At 38.0% G+C, this 14,319-nt stretch overlaps 1 protein-coding gene across 1 annotated transcript in view; it reads right to left on the bottom strand.

Annotated features, from left to right (window-relative positions):
• Positions 1-13,029, bottom strand: part of LOC108575469 (neurexin-3b-like) — a 37,340-nt gene extending 24,311 nt beyond the window's left edge. Inside the window, exon 1 of the mRNA XM_017938284.1 lies at positions 12,415-13,029. Within this exon, the coding sequence (XP_017793773.1) occupies positions 12,415-13,029 (615 nt within the window). The remainder of the gene's footprint in view (positions 1-12,414) is intronic.
• Between the last annotated feature and the right edge of the window lie 1,290 nt (positions 13,030-14,319).

The raw sequence follows: 14,319 nt of genomic DNA, 5'->3' as shown, positions 1-14,319 counted from the left end.
GCATTATATCAGATTAAGGAAATTAATCAAAGCTCACGTGCAGCAAGCCTCGGCTGAATAATTACATCGCGCGCGGCGCTAATTGCTGCATCAAAAAATGGAATAAGTTTCGCGAGTATTGGTGGGCGATTAATCTACGACGATCAGTCAACGTCGAACCGGGGGGACTTATCTTTGCAGCAACGATATCCTTTTCCCCTCTATTAATCACGCTTATCGCCTTTTTCGTTTCTTTCGATCCCGAAGCACCCGCGGACGAGCCATTCCACGTCGAATCGCGCACTTTCTGCCGCTGGGTCATTGATTCTTCTTCGAACTCGGCACGTTTATTGGTAGGCACGAGAAACTAACTTATCTAGGGTTCGGTGATATCCGTGATCGAGACTGGGCAGGTGTAATTTCGAATAAAACGTATTCAACCCTTTCACAACTGTTCGCGCCTATAGGCATTTTGAATATTTGCTCGCACTGTGCTCTTGGCGCTTTGAAAATTTGCCCGTTGTTCTCCGTTGGCGCGAATTTAATCCTTAATTTTTGCCCTTTGCGTGCTTGCACCTTAGTGCTTGAAACGGTGAATTTAAAAACTTTCTTTAAATTTTGAAACGTCGAAACGAAGGATTTTGCGGCTGGGATTGAACATTGTTGGATTATCTCTAAGAATACCCTGTAGAAATAATCGAGTGAGGACAAAAATGTCTCGGCGTTCTTTTAGACAAAGACACTAGGACTTCCACCAAATATGTCTGGTGTTCGTCTTCGAGTCAAGCACACTGCACACTGCAATACAATAGGACAAACAGTTTGTAGGTATAAGTGGATCCCAGCTTTCTCTTTTTGGGTGTCCAGAGACAGTTCCATATGTCGTCGGTTCGCTTTAGACGGTGGATTTTAGAAATTATCTTTATTTGTAATTAAGTTTTTTCTTTTATTTTACACTGTTGGTTTTACGGATATAAACTGCAAGGTCTAAACTTCCTTGTTATGCAATACTGACTGACTCTCGTCCTTTTTCGAGGCTGCTTTTATATTGGGGTTTTTGGGAGTTGCGGGTGGGGGAATTTAGGAATGCGTTCGTTAGGTAGGGACCAGGAATGATCAGGACTCGTTAGGATTGAGGGTTCGATGGTACGGGAGAAGAATTGCAGGGACAATGGTTCGGTAATGAACTTAAGGAGTCGGTACAAAAGAAATGGGCAGAGTGCATCAGTTTGAGGATCTGCCGGAGATAGGACAGGAATTCGGTGGGAAAGTGGAAAACGCGAAGGTAGTTGTCGAAACTGTACCTGGGAAAAGGATCGGTATGTATGGGAGTCGAGGGACAAAGGGATGAGGATTCGACACATAGAGCATTTCAAACAGTATTTTGTATTAGCAGTTATACAAAGGCAGTTTTATTTCAATCACAAATTTCCAATAAACATTTACCATCTGCCGCGCGTGTCACGTTCTAGAATCTGTTGCAGCGAAGGGGTTAATAGATAATGAAAGTGTACAGCTACAGTTATTATAAATCCACGCAGGTTTGCGCTATTGTCTCCCAAAACCACGCTGACTCTCGTTAAGTACACTGTTCTCCATGCTGTTCTATTCCACCGACTCTTCCACTTTTCCAAACTCTTTTATTCATGCACTCTCACATTCTCTCTCCCTCTCCTTCTTACTATTTTCCTGTCATTCGACGTAGACCTGTCATAGCCACGCACCTTCGTTCACACGATGTTCTCAAGTACGTTTGGTGGAAGAAATATAGAGAGGTCGTAAATTAGAGCATCAAACAGCGGCACCGATAGGTGCACTAACACTCAGAGTCGAATGAGACATTTTTCAATGGACTTGTCAGATCCTAGGTAATCCTCGAGCATCTCGCTCATCTTAATAGCTGGTAAGGTGACGGTACCGGTCAACAGAAGGACCAGGCGCAATGGTAAACGGATCTGTGTCCACGAATTGATCTTGTGCCCTGTAATGCTATTGAGTGGGCAGAAGCAAGGGACTGGCGCATCATGTGCTACGCAGAAATACGGAATTTATGCGTGCATGAAGCAATTTGTTGACCTCTAACGGTTAACTATGGTATAAAAATGTTAATTAGATTTCTAAAAAATAGCTTTGGCAGGTGCCTTTGGAAGATTTCCCCATGTTAAAGAAAAGGCGTCCGTGTTAAGAGAGTATTTCCACAAATATTATTAGATAATTGTGAACCAAGGGACTTGAAATTTTTCGTACACTTTTGGTCACGTTTCAGGAGAACACAGTGCAGTTTTTATGTAATTATCTTAATTATTATTTAAGTTACTACATATTTCACGCAGTGTGCCATTCATTTGAAAAAGAGAAATCAAAGCTAATCTTACTTCATATGAGTGTTGTTACAATCCCTACTAGAATGAAGCAGAAAAAAAGTGTATTTTGACAAAACAGCAGTCATGTGAAGCAAAAATATAATTTTTATCGTGAAAGTTTGAACTTCTTCAGATGCTAAAAAAAAAAAACTATTGCAGATATTGACGGAATTCTAGTACGGGCGATAGAGATATCTATTTTATACGTATGCGAAATTTGGGAGAGATTAGTTGATTCATTATTGAGAAATCATGGCTGCCAGTTTGCAAAACACGGTTTCGAGAAAAACGCATTTGAAATTCTTGAAATCATTGTACCTTTGTCATTTCGTCGATTTGAGGTGTAGAATTTTAGCAACACATTTCGAGAAAATGCAATAAAAAAAATCGAATTTTTTATCCCGGATGGTCAGATACCTCTTTAACCCTTTCTATGCTATTGGTTTTGAAAATTTACTGGCACTGTACTGTTGGCGCCATTTCGTACACTTCCACCCTAATTTAATATTTAATTTTACCCTTTACACACTCCTATCTCAATTTCATAAACCGACTTTTAAAACGAAACAACAAATTTTGCAGCCGTGATTAAAAATTTACCGTCTGCCGCACGTGTTGCGTATTAAAATCCGCCGCCGCGAAAGGGTTAACATTTCGAGTTTGAAGAAGGAAAAAAATCGGCGACCTAATGGTGGAAAGTGGGTGATTTAACGCGAATGAAACAGTTTGCCGTTCAATATCGTCATATCGAAACACGAAAAACACTGTTCGAACGTGCACAATTGATAACCTGTCAGGCGTGCACGTTGCGTACATTAACTTATCTCCGTTCCAGATTATCGCGATGCATTGTGCCACATAATAAACGATTATCACGTGAAACAATAAACGCGTTGTGCACGCGTGTAGATCAAAGAGGATCACGATGGGTTAAGAGCTCGAGCATCCTTCGGAAGAAATATCGCAATAACTGTTCTTCCTTTTGTTCAGCCGCGAACTATGAATATTCGCGAAGGATATTAAGGATTGGGATCAGGAATCGAACGGCGATCTTTCAGAAACCGACTTTCAGCTACTTACTAAGATATTGTCAAGCGAAGGATATGAAGGCTCGATAGCTTAAGATTTTGATCAGCCTGCACAATTCAGTTGCGTTAAAGCCTGTGTTTGAGGATTGTACATGATCGCGTAGATTTCCTTCCTTTTTTCTTGCATACACGCGACTTATCTCCTGCGTAATTTCTCGTCTGTTGCAGAAATTTATTAGGCGACGTGAAAGTTTCATTTTTCATTACAATTTTATCGGTGTACGTGAATAACTGTACGAAGTATTACACCGTGATAAATGAGCCACTCAGGAGCTGAAGTGACTGACTCTAATATCAGATTTATTAAAGTGTTTTTATTTATGAAAAATTAAGCACCATGCGTGTGCTTTGATACTAAAATTGGAAGGATATGAAAATGTGGAGTTGATTGTTTTGGTTTCTGAGTGGCTTAAATTATGTTGTTGATTAGGTAGTTATTTATTGCGACCTTATTTTCATCGTTTTTTTAAGAGTAAATAGGTATAATACATGAGTACTATAGCAGAATGAAAAATTGAGGTGACAGTTCTTCAAAAGATTGCTTAGCTTGTTGACATTAACATGTACATGGTTGAAATCAAGTATAACAGATTCCTGAATAATTCTGAATGAACAAAACGTAATTTGCAGGTAATTGCTGTACTTTTTCTCAAACATCACAGATTCCTAAATAATTCTGAATAAATAAAGCATAATCTGTAGATAATTGCTAGATTTTTTCTATAAATCTCTTTAAATTCTTTAAACTTCAAATTTTAATTTTTATAAATTCTCGTTTACCTGAATTTCTCTAAATAAGAATTATTTCTGTAGAAAATAATTTATTTTTGAATTATTTCGGTAAAAGTTAAGCGACCCACACACGATAAATGACAATAATATCGAGGCTCAGATTTCCAAATATCTAGAAATTGATCGACGAATTCGTCAATCTTGATATCAATCATTCTTTCAATATCAACCACACACGATCAATAATGTTGTCAATATTTGACAGTATTGAAAGTGTGCGAGCTGCTTTCATTATTTAGTAGAATCAACAGAAGTTTCCAAATTTGCGATTGTTATTTTCTACGACGTACTTTTCAAAATAAATAAACGTTTTCACATAAATTTCGTTCTTATTTAGAAAATATTTTAAAATGGATATCGTTAACCCTTTCAGTTTTCTTAAAATTTCAATATTTATACTTCGAAAATCATATTCAAATAAATTACGTTATTTTCAAAAAATTATTCCAACTACTATAATAAGCTTCGTCGCAAAGTTTGTAGAACATAAAACGTAGGCATTCCAAATATCAGAGTCGAGTTGTAAACAACGTTTATTTCTGTTTTTTTTTTTTTTTTTTCTCAAACTTTTTATCGAGGCCCCAAGGAACGAATACAAGAAAAGTTACACAGTTTATCCTCAGTAAACAAGGGACAGCATAGCGTAGTCATACCATATTATTGCTAAGCACTTTTATTTATTTTTCCTTACAAAGTTTGAGTTCTTCGAATAACAATTTGTTACTGTACATAGCATTTTTTAACTCTTACATGCTATTTGGTTTCAACAAAAACGGGGGGGAAAATGGGATAGTTAATTCTCTGCAACGTATTCCGACTATAGTGATCACATTTTATCATAAGCACGCTAGAGCGAAAGAGTTAAGTATACACGATTTTCCTTGAACTCTTGTCACGAATCAATTTTCGTTCACCGGCACAAGTACGCTACCGCTTGAAACTTTGGAGCTTGTTACGAATCCAAAACAAATAAAGTTAAGAAAAACTTATTCTGTGAAGTATTAATTCTGAAAATATTATTCTATAGTAACGAAACTTAATTACAATTAAAAATAAAAGTTACAATTATTTTGCACTTATTTTTTTTTTAAATCCATACAAAAGAAGAATTCTCTTTTTCTCTATATCACAACTTCACACAATTTCGTCATTCTGGCAATCAGTTTTTCAATTCTTTCCAGTTGCTCCAAGCTTCTTATAAATATTTCTACAGATCTATTTTACATGTTGGGATTTTTTTTATATTCCTGCCCAATTCAGATTATAATTTCGATCTTACATCAAACTTGTGTAATGTTATTTCAACGTACAAGTAAAATATTTCTAATAAAACTACCGCATACGTTTCTACGAAATTCCTTTCTCCCAAATAAATAACAGTGCTCTGAATTTTTGAACGACAGTGCACTATGTTCATCTATCCGATCCATTAGAACGAATGCATCCTTACGTAACCGTTAAGCCCGATATAATCCGTATCAGAGCTGTAACAGTTACGAAATACCAGCTCTAGTACTTTAGCAGGTATTTAGACGAGCCGAAGAATTGCACTTCAACGTCGAACACAAGCGGAGCATGATGATCGGTTTGCATACGTCTCCATTTGCTACCGAGCAATAATATTAACGTTCAGCAATCAGCTGTGAACGTTTGCCTCATTCTCCGCTCCCTACGATCGACCCACTCAAGTTCCAAACTATCGAAATCCTATATCTGTTGGATGATTTAAGCTCCGAAGGTGTAAGGAGCTAATCCATCACCGATGCTCTGTTTCTCTTCGAACATACACAAAACTTGGAATTACATGTTTAGTATAAATATTTAGTTTAGTATTGGAAATGTTGAAAGATGCGAAGGGGTTGAATACGTTTGTGAGTTGGATTTGGGAGGCATTTTAGGATATTGTGGCATTTTAACGGAAGAAATTGGTCAATTTTGGACCTGGCTGGTAACGTAAATTCTACAGGCTTTAAGGAATCCGAATTGTATAATTATTTACCCTGCAGATGATGGGAAAGTTATCGAGTTGAAAAATGTGAAGGGATTGAATACGTTTGTGAGTTGGATTTGGGAGGCTTTTTAGGATATTGTGGCATTTTAACGGAAGAAATTGGTCAATTTTGGACCTGGCTGGCAACGAAAATTTTTTACAAATCATGATTCTACTGAAATGCATAATTATTTACCCTGGAGATGATGGGAGAGTTATAAAATATAAGCATAAACTTGAAAATCTTGAACCCATTCGATGCCAATCACGCACTTGGTGTGTAACGCCGTCCCTAGGCGAAAAGAAGTGCAATAATCACGTTATTATTGAAGTACTAATCACGGAAATAAGATCGTTTTCAAACGAAATAAAAGTTAAAGCTCTGCAGATATCAAAACCTGCGTTGGTTTCAAGCTAGGACCACGAAGTGAGTGTAGGCACACACGATGTGTGTCTAAAATGTTAATTTTTCACTTCTCAAACAGCTTTTCCTTTCTCAATTTTCACTATAAAGAAAAACAACAAATTTTGTCTCCCGAGGACCGACTTTCTAAAAGTTGGCTCTACATTTGAAATATCGACGCAAACGGCACATCGATAAACGCGACGACCTTATTCGACGACCTAATACAGGAAGAGTATCCTTTAATTTAAGCCAGCGAGCGGGTGGGTATAAGAAAAATTCATTAGCATGGGAGCGCGGGGCTAGCGAAAGCGGCAAAAAGGAGTTCGCATGAAAGGAAATCGGGCATTGTCCCTGGCGACGCCGGTTCATATTTCTCGAGGTGGCCGAATGCCAAGAATGCATCCACGCTTGTTCGTTATTACGCTGAACTATTGAAATTTTAACAGCGCTGCTCGTTTGCCAGCAATCCGGCATAACAGACGTATCTGCGACCGATTAGATAAGAAGACAAATCGAGAATATCCGTCAGAGCAGGGCGTTGCTTGGTCAACGTAACTTGCACGCCATAGTATAATTCGAGCGACATTATCCACCTTCCTAGATCAGAACCGGCGCTCTATGCAACAAATGTTGCACACAATGCACAAGGACGACTCAGATTTATCGACGTGCCAGAAATTGTATTTCCACCGGTTTCGTCCTTTGGATACCGTCGCGGAGAGACCTCCTCCTCCTCGAGAACGTTCGAGATTACATTCGTCCTTCGTGTTTCATTCGTATTCGGGCGAGCAGTTTGCGTTCGAGCTTACCGCGGGAATTCCCCGTGAATAAAATGGAGACCATGGGGCGATAAATTGATATTGTCGAAAAGGAAATAGTAATTCTGCCGGGGGGAATTGTTGTACGGAATTTCTGTTGAGGCGCGGAGTGAAATCGCGGAGGTGGATGAATGTTGATCGATTTTATATATATATATACATGTACGCAGGGTACGATGATTTAATCTGATGAACGGCTGTACAGGTCACCGGTAACAAACGATGTTTATCAGCTGCAAAAGTTTCATTAAAGGGGAAGATCGTATCCGGTAATTCGATGTTGAGGCAAATTGGACGAGACAAGGAACAGGATTATCAGGTATTTAGCTCAATCGGTGTTTTCTTTTCGCGGAATATTACGGGAAATGTGAAATGGAAAATTTGATTTGTTCGACGTGTGTTAGGTAGCGAGTGTATGGATTTCTGTTGCGATATGTAACGAATTCTAATTTGCGAAGTGTTTGATGGGACTGTGGGTGATTTTTTGGAATTTTTGGATTGTGGTTTTGGGAAGAGGGAATCTTTAGGCGTTGGAAATGTATTTTGCTTCGAAATACGTTAAGAATTCGCAATTTCTTGAATACAAATTTTTAAGTTTTTTATTTCGAGTGAATTTTGTAGTGAACGAATTCTCAGTATTTTCATTGAAAATGAATTCTCAATTTTTATTAGAAATTAATTCTTGGTTTTTATTGCAAATGAATTTTAACTCATTGTACAATATACTCTGCATACTTTGACATAAAATATGTATGGAAAGTTAGTGGCTAGTTCCAGTTGATAATTAGTTATTCAATTCTCGGTAATTTTACGCGATGTTAAGCTGGCAATTTTTAATTACAAAAACATCGAATATTGGAAATTTCTTCGAATACTGACAAATTTCATTTCTGTCTCTTCGTGAATTCGATCGACCAAATATACTCCGAATTTGTTTCTAGGACCACCCTTCGTTACACAATCGAGTTTTTAGCATTCTCTTCTGAAAATTGCTCTGCTAATCTTCAAATTCAGCTGAAGACAGTTAGGAAATTAAGAAGCTTCCTGTCAGTCCTACGTATAATTCAAACATTCCATAAATGTAATAAAGTTTCTCAAAGTGCTGAAGCTTTCACAAGTGAGAAAAATACAGAAATACTTTTTAATTGTCATTTGTTAGCCCCAAGCAGAAAAAAAATTCAGCACTAACACGGTTCGAATTTAATTGTTACCCAATTTTCGAAGGAACTACAATTATTTCAGAAAAACGTTCAACAGTGCATAATTCTCGCGCGCGTGTACACTGGTATTTAAATGCTGAATGGTTCAAAATCCGAACAAACACTGTGAAATATATTAACTCTCTCACTTACTCACTCACTCGTTTCCTCCCTCACCCTCTTACGTGTCGAACAAAACACACACGCAAAATCCAGATAAACGTAAAATTACTTTCGCAGTTTATCCTTCACTTACGCAGCCTGTTGAACTCGAAAGAGTAACAAGAAAAGCAAACCTCTCTTTTTAGATTAACGTAACAACCACGCTAACAGCATTCGCAGCGGCGTTTTGTCTCTATTATTAAACAGCGGTCCGTTTCTGAAAGCAAAGAAAGAAATTTCTGAAAGAAATTTCCAGCGGTAGCTGAACGGGACAAAGCACGTTTCTCTCTCGCGCGCGCTCTTTCTCGTACATTTTCTTTTTTTTCGTTTCTTTTTTTTTCCAAACTAGTTTCACGTTATGAAGCACCGAAATGGTGTCAGCGGCGTGCGTAACAATACGTCTGCGCGATGGCTGGCCCAGATTTACGCGGACGTAAGGAATTCTCGGGCGTACAGTGGACATCGTGCGGATACCAGTTATGAAATTTTTCTCCCCTGCACAAACAACCGATGGATTTAATGTTTAGCACCACTCGCGGCAATATGTCGCGGAGTTGATACAATTTACGAACGAATTCGCGAGATTTGGTAATACGTTGGAGGAATATTACACCTCTGCGGATGTAAACTGAGAAAATGTGTACGATGGTACGAATCGTGAGTTTATTGGAAAATCACAGTTGGTCAATGTGCGTTCCTTTTTAGAAACTGAATTTAAAGTTTGCGTTCAAGTGTGCACTTGGCTTTTAGATTAAATTGTAAAGTAATAACAGTAATAAGTATCATTAATAAATATAATAAAAATTATTATAGGTAACAGTAATAGTGGAAAAATTGGTTATCTCTTCTCTTAGGAATTAGCGTGTGGTTACCTGTATGTAAATTGGTAATTTTGATGTTTTTTCATTATAAAGTAAAAACGAGGATTTTTTAAGTTATTGTGTAATGTGTAAATTTTTTGAAATAGACAGAAGGCGATACTAATTTTGTTTTGTAGTATATTGTAGTTTACTGTAGTCGGAAAGTTAGAAAGTGAAGAGATTTTTGGGATAAAGTAAAAATTTCCAATAACACATTTTCCACTGATTAAAATTTTGGTGTGTTTTGCAAATTTACTATCTCTAAGTAAAATAACTTGCAGCCCTAATCTTTAATTCTACAAAATAGCGAATAATTCACTCTTCCCTAATTAATATCTCCAATTAAGTAAAACAACTTGCATCCCTATTCTTTAATTCTACAAAATAACAAATAATTCACTTTCTCATAGTTAATAGCTTTGTTAAAGTATTTCGTTGGTACAATTTAACACAACTGCGATACATTGTTACTTTCCATTTTATTAGGTCTACACAAAAGTTTCCATCGCTTATCAGTCGATGATACTGAATGGCACTGCATGCTTCTTCCTTATTTAAATTTTCGCTTTAATACTAATATTGTCTCATTAACATTCCTGTGCACAAATAATTATAAACATAACAAAAAAATAAATGCATATTCTTAAAAAAAGTACAATAGAAACTTTCACATAGAGGTAATATATTCTTTTTAATCCGCATGTGCTTAATACAGAATTTCACTTCTCTAGACCTCAATACGCAGCACGAATACGTGTTACAAAACCATAGATTTGCGAAGGGTACGTGGAAATTAGTTGCAATGTTCTTAAAGACAGATTATAGTAGACCGAACGGTCCGAACATCGGGGAAGTCCCTTGCGGTTGGCAAAGTTCAGTCTACTGAGAATAACTACCTTGCTCTTCGGGAGAAAGTGTGTTAAAGACTCGGCAAACGGATGGCACAATGACCAAAAACCGTGTCAAGTGGTATTTAGCACTTTGAATGACTAATGACCAACATGTTTAATGATGCATTGCAATCAATACGTTGCTAGGTTTCGACGAGAGTGTAGACACTTCGAAAATCCAGGGGAAAAACGATCGTAATCTGTCCAAATCGAAATCGAAATTTCAGCATCATGTATTAGAGCTTAATCCCTAAAGTTTAAAATTGTCATATAAGGAGTCAGACTCGTGGCAGAGATTCTTTCAAGATGTGATAAAAACAGTCACGTGGGTAACAGAAATTAATTTTAATTAGAATTTTTGAATTAATTTATAAAACTGAAGATTACCAAATGTAACCCTTTCGTTGCTATCGTTGTCGAATCTGATCTTCACTCTTATCCGAAGAAGAATTCATTTTCTATGGAAAAATGATGTTTTTCTTATTAAAATAAAATTTGATCAAAATCTGGACTAAAATTTGTGAATTTACTTTTTGAGAACATTTTATGTTCTTAAAAAGATTCAGAAACCCATTTTGTATTGTGTACAGAAATTTACAAATTTTACTTTTTGTACAGCGTCAGTTGTGAAACAAGGAAACAACGAAATATTTCCCTATTCCGACGTACATATATGTATTTAGTTCATCTTAGCACTTATGCAGTATTTAGTAACTAATTAACATCAGGTATAAAACTTGTGTAAAGTAACCGATTTTCGATGATTTTTATTGATTCGTAATTTATTTATATTTATCTTCTTATTAACAAAATATTAGGAGAATTTACGTGTCGAATGCATTTCCTATAAGAATGAAGCAAACGAGACCTGTGTCAAAATTGAGTTCACCGTAGCTGAGTTTGAATAATCTACCTTGGTAATATTCTTTTTTTTCTAGCACACCACGAATCGAAGACGTAGGCATAAAATGTTTTCCCTCCCGAAAATCACAAATATACACAGACTAAAAATAAACTCGCCATTAGGGGAGACGCTGCACCATTTTATCCACCCCGTCTATCAATTGGTCACTCCCTACTATGTTTCGTATTATTTGAAATATGAGACTGCCAAGTCATCCGCTCTGACGATAAAATACAAATCACGATGTTCCACTTTTATTACTGCGAGCAATAATCGTGACATGAAATTTGTGTCTAAAAAGCAGAACGCTGGGTGATTCCTTGTAGAAAAGAAAAAAAAACTATATTCTTCGAAAATCGTATTCTGAATAAATTTCAATTTTTCAAATAAAATTGAGGAATATTGCGGTGATAAAACAGTTACTTGAAGTTCAGTCGTTGATATTTCCCAATATTACAATTGTAAATGAACGAAATAACGTGTAAAATAATTTTTAATTTTTTGATATTATTAATATTACAATTTTGAAAATGTTTCACGCCAAATATTTATGCATAATATACTCGACGTTACTTATGCTATGTCGATTCGATAAATTATAAAAATTCACAATTGAACGTAAAATGTAATCAGACAATTCTGAAGATTGAAATTTGCCAAATTTTCTTGCAGATATCAGCCTTTACTTACATCTATGTACAAAATAATGTTTCATTATCCCCTTCCCTTTTAATCACATTCACCCCACTTCTCTACCGAAAAACTGAAAACATTTGCATATTCACAGCTTCGATCACACAAGATTTCCACACTATGCGTACAATTCCATTCATCCCTCGAGAGTCTTTCTAACATCCTACGCATAATTAAATATACATGTTCAACACTCTACACAACTACACGCTACGCGAACACTCTCGCGTCTCGTTATTACCTAGCCTTACGAGAAGAAAATTCATTTACCTTAGCATCCCGACTCTTCATCTCCTGTCTTCTGGGTACCGTATTCTCTCCGTCGGCGTACACGAGATTCCTGATGTATCCGTTGAATCTTGGCTCGAAAATCACGCTCGGTAGCGCCAGTAACGTAAGCTTGCTGTTGTACCAGCTAGGCATACCGCCCACGTACACGTCAGAATTTCCTACCAATTTCCCGAACTCGAATTCCTTGCCCCGTGACATCGAGACAGCGCTAACACCGTCCACCGTTAACGTGGTGTTCTCGTTACACCTGGTGATCTGCACTTTGTGCCAGTGACCGTCGCCCAGGTCGTGGCCTACAGTTACGATCTGCACACCACCGCCTAGATTGTATATCAGTCTGAGCGCACTCTCGACCAGTTTCACCTCGAAAAAGTCGTAGGTTCCACCGTCGTCGGTGTAAAGCAACAAACCGTTCCCCTGTTCGGTCTTGAACTCGAACTCGAGCGTGCCGTTCAGACCGGCGTTCCATTTTCGAAATTGAGCATAACTGGTCGTCGAACCCTCCAACACGAACGACAATGCTATCTGGCTGAGTAGAACTACCAAGAACGGCAGAAATGCGCCTACGTTGCTGGTCGCAAGAGAGAAATGCATGGTTGGCGTCGTAAGCTTGGATCACTGCTAAATCCTGTTCATCAGATTCTTCCGGTAACCGCGGAATTTTTCACCTAACCTCGGGGACACTTTGTTTTCGAACAGTCGATTAGGGCTAGGGTTCCACGCTTCCTTGTCACATCACACTGAACAAACGGGATGCTTCTGGGTATGGAGATCAGCAGGTGTGTAACATTCGGTTACACTAGGATCGTAAGGTTGTCGGGTTCGATTGATGGCACAATGGTCGATTAGCGTAGCTCCGTTCGATGTGTACTTGTTCCCTAGCCACGTTGTACCGGTTGTATTCGCACGTGAGCACGCACGCGCGGAAGGTCTTCGCTCCGTGCGTGGGCTACGGATATGAAAAGAGAGAGTGACTGTGCACACGTCCGTGTAAGATCGCCAGGCAAGTCCTTCTGCCTTTCAGGATTGTATATCTTGTTTATTTCTTCCTTCTGACTGTAGATTTTTCCAGTCGCACGACACGTGCGACGAGCGATTAATTAGTAGTTGAGGATAGAGAGAGAGAGAAAGGACGAAAGAATTTGTTTCTTTTTCTTTATCTAAAGAAGAACTTGAAGAGTTCTGTGTATTAAGAGCGAAGTCTAAGTTGAATTTGATCGAAGGAATTGATAGAGGAGCTAAGCGAAGTTAGAGAAGATTTCGGTTCTCTTTACAGAAGAGTAACAGAGATGTGTATTCGATCTAATATTTGACCTCGCTGATTAAAGAGTGAAATTCGATAGATAGAGGAATTCTCGACGGCACGTGACACGCTAGGAGCACACGTTCCCACCAGATTCTTCCCTTAACGCACGTACACACGCTCGGGTTACACTGAAATCCGGTGTAATCAACCAAATGCTGATTTATGAGAGTATCACTTCACGATCACGTTAAGCACAATTCGATCCTAACGTATCTTTTCCGGCCACTGGTATGTGCGCGAATCGGCACTAGATTGCGCTTAATGAATTCACTTTCCAGTAATCAGATCAATGAAACCTTGTTAGCAAGACTTTGGCCTGCTGAATCGACGTGCAGTCGGTATTTTCTCATCGAGATCATGTTCGGTATGTGATCGAGCTCTGAAATATTATTCCCAGAGTGTACGAGATTTTTCTTTCCGTTCGTTCCTCGCCTGTACTCGTTACATCGCCTTCCTCCAGTTATCTTCCAACGGATATATCGGTGACATGGAGTGAAATAAAATTGTTATCCTCGATCGTTCCGATGCCAATTCAATTTGACATTTCCCAGAGTGTTATCGACCTTCGCTAAAAAATT

Source organism: Habropoda laboriosa, unplaced genomic scaffold (assembly GCF_001263275.1).
Source record: "Habropoda laboriosa isolate 0110345459 unplaced genomic scaffold, ASM126327v1 scaffold276, whole genome shotgun sequence".
NCBI lineage: Eukaryota > Metazoa > Arthropoda > Insecta > Hymenoptera > Apidae > Habropoda > Habropoda laboriosa.
The sequence above is the reverse complement of the archived record's forward strand: the minus strand, read 5'-3'. Positions and strand labels throughout refer to the sequence as shown.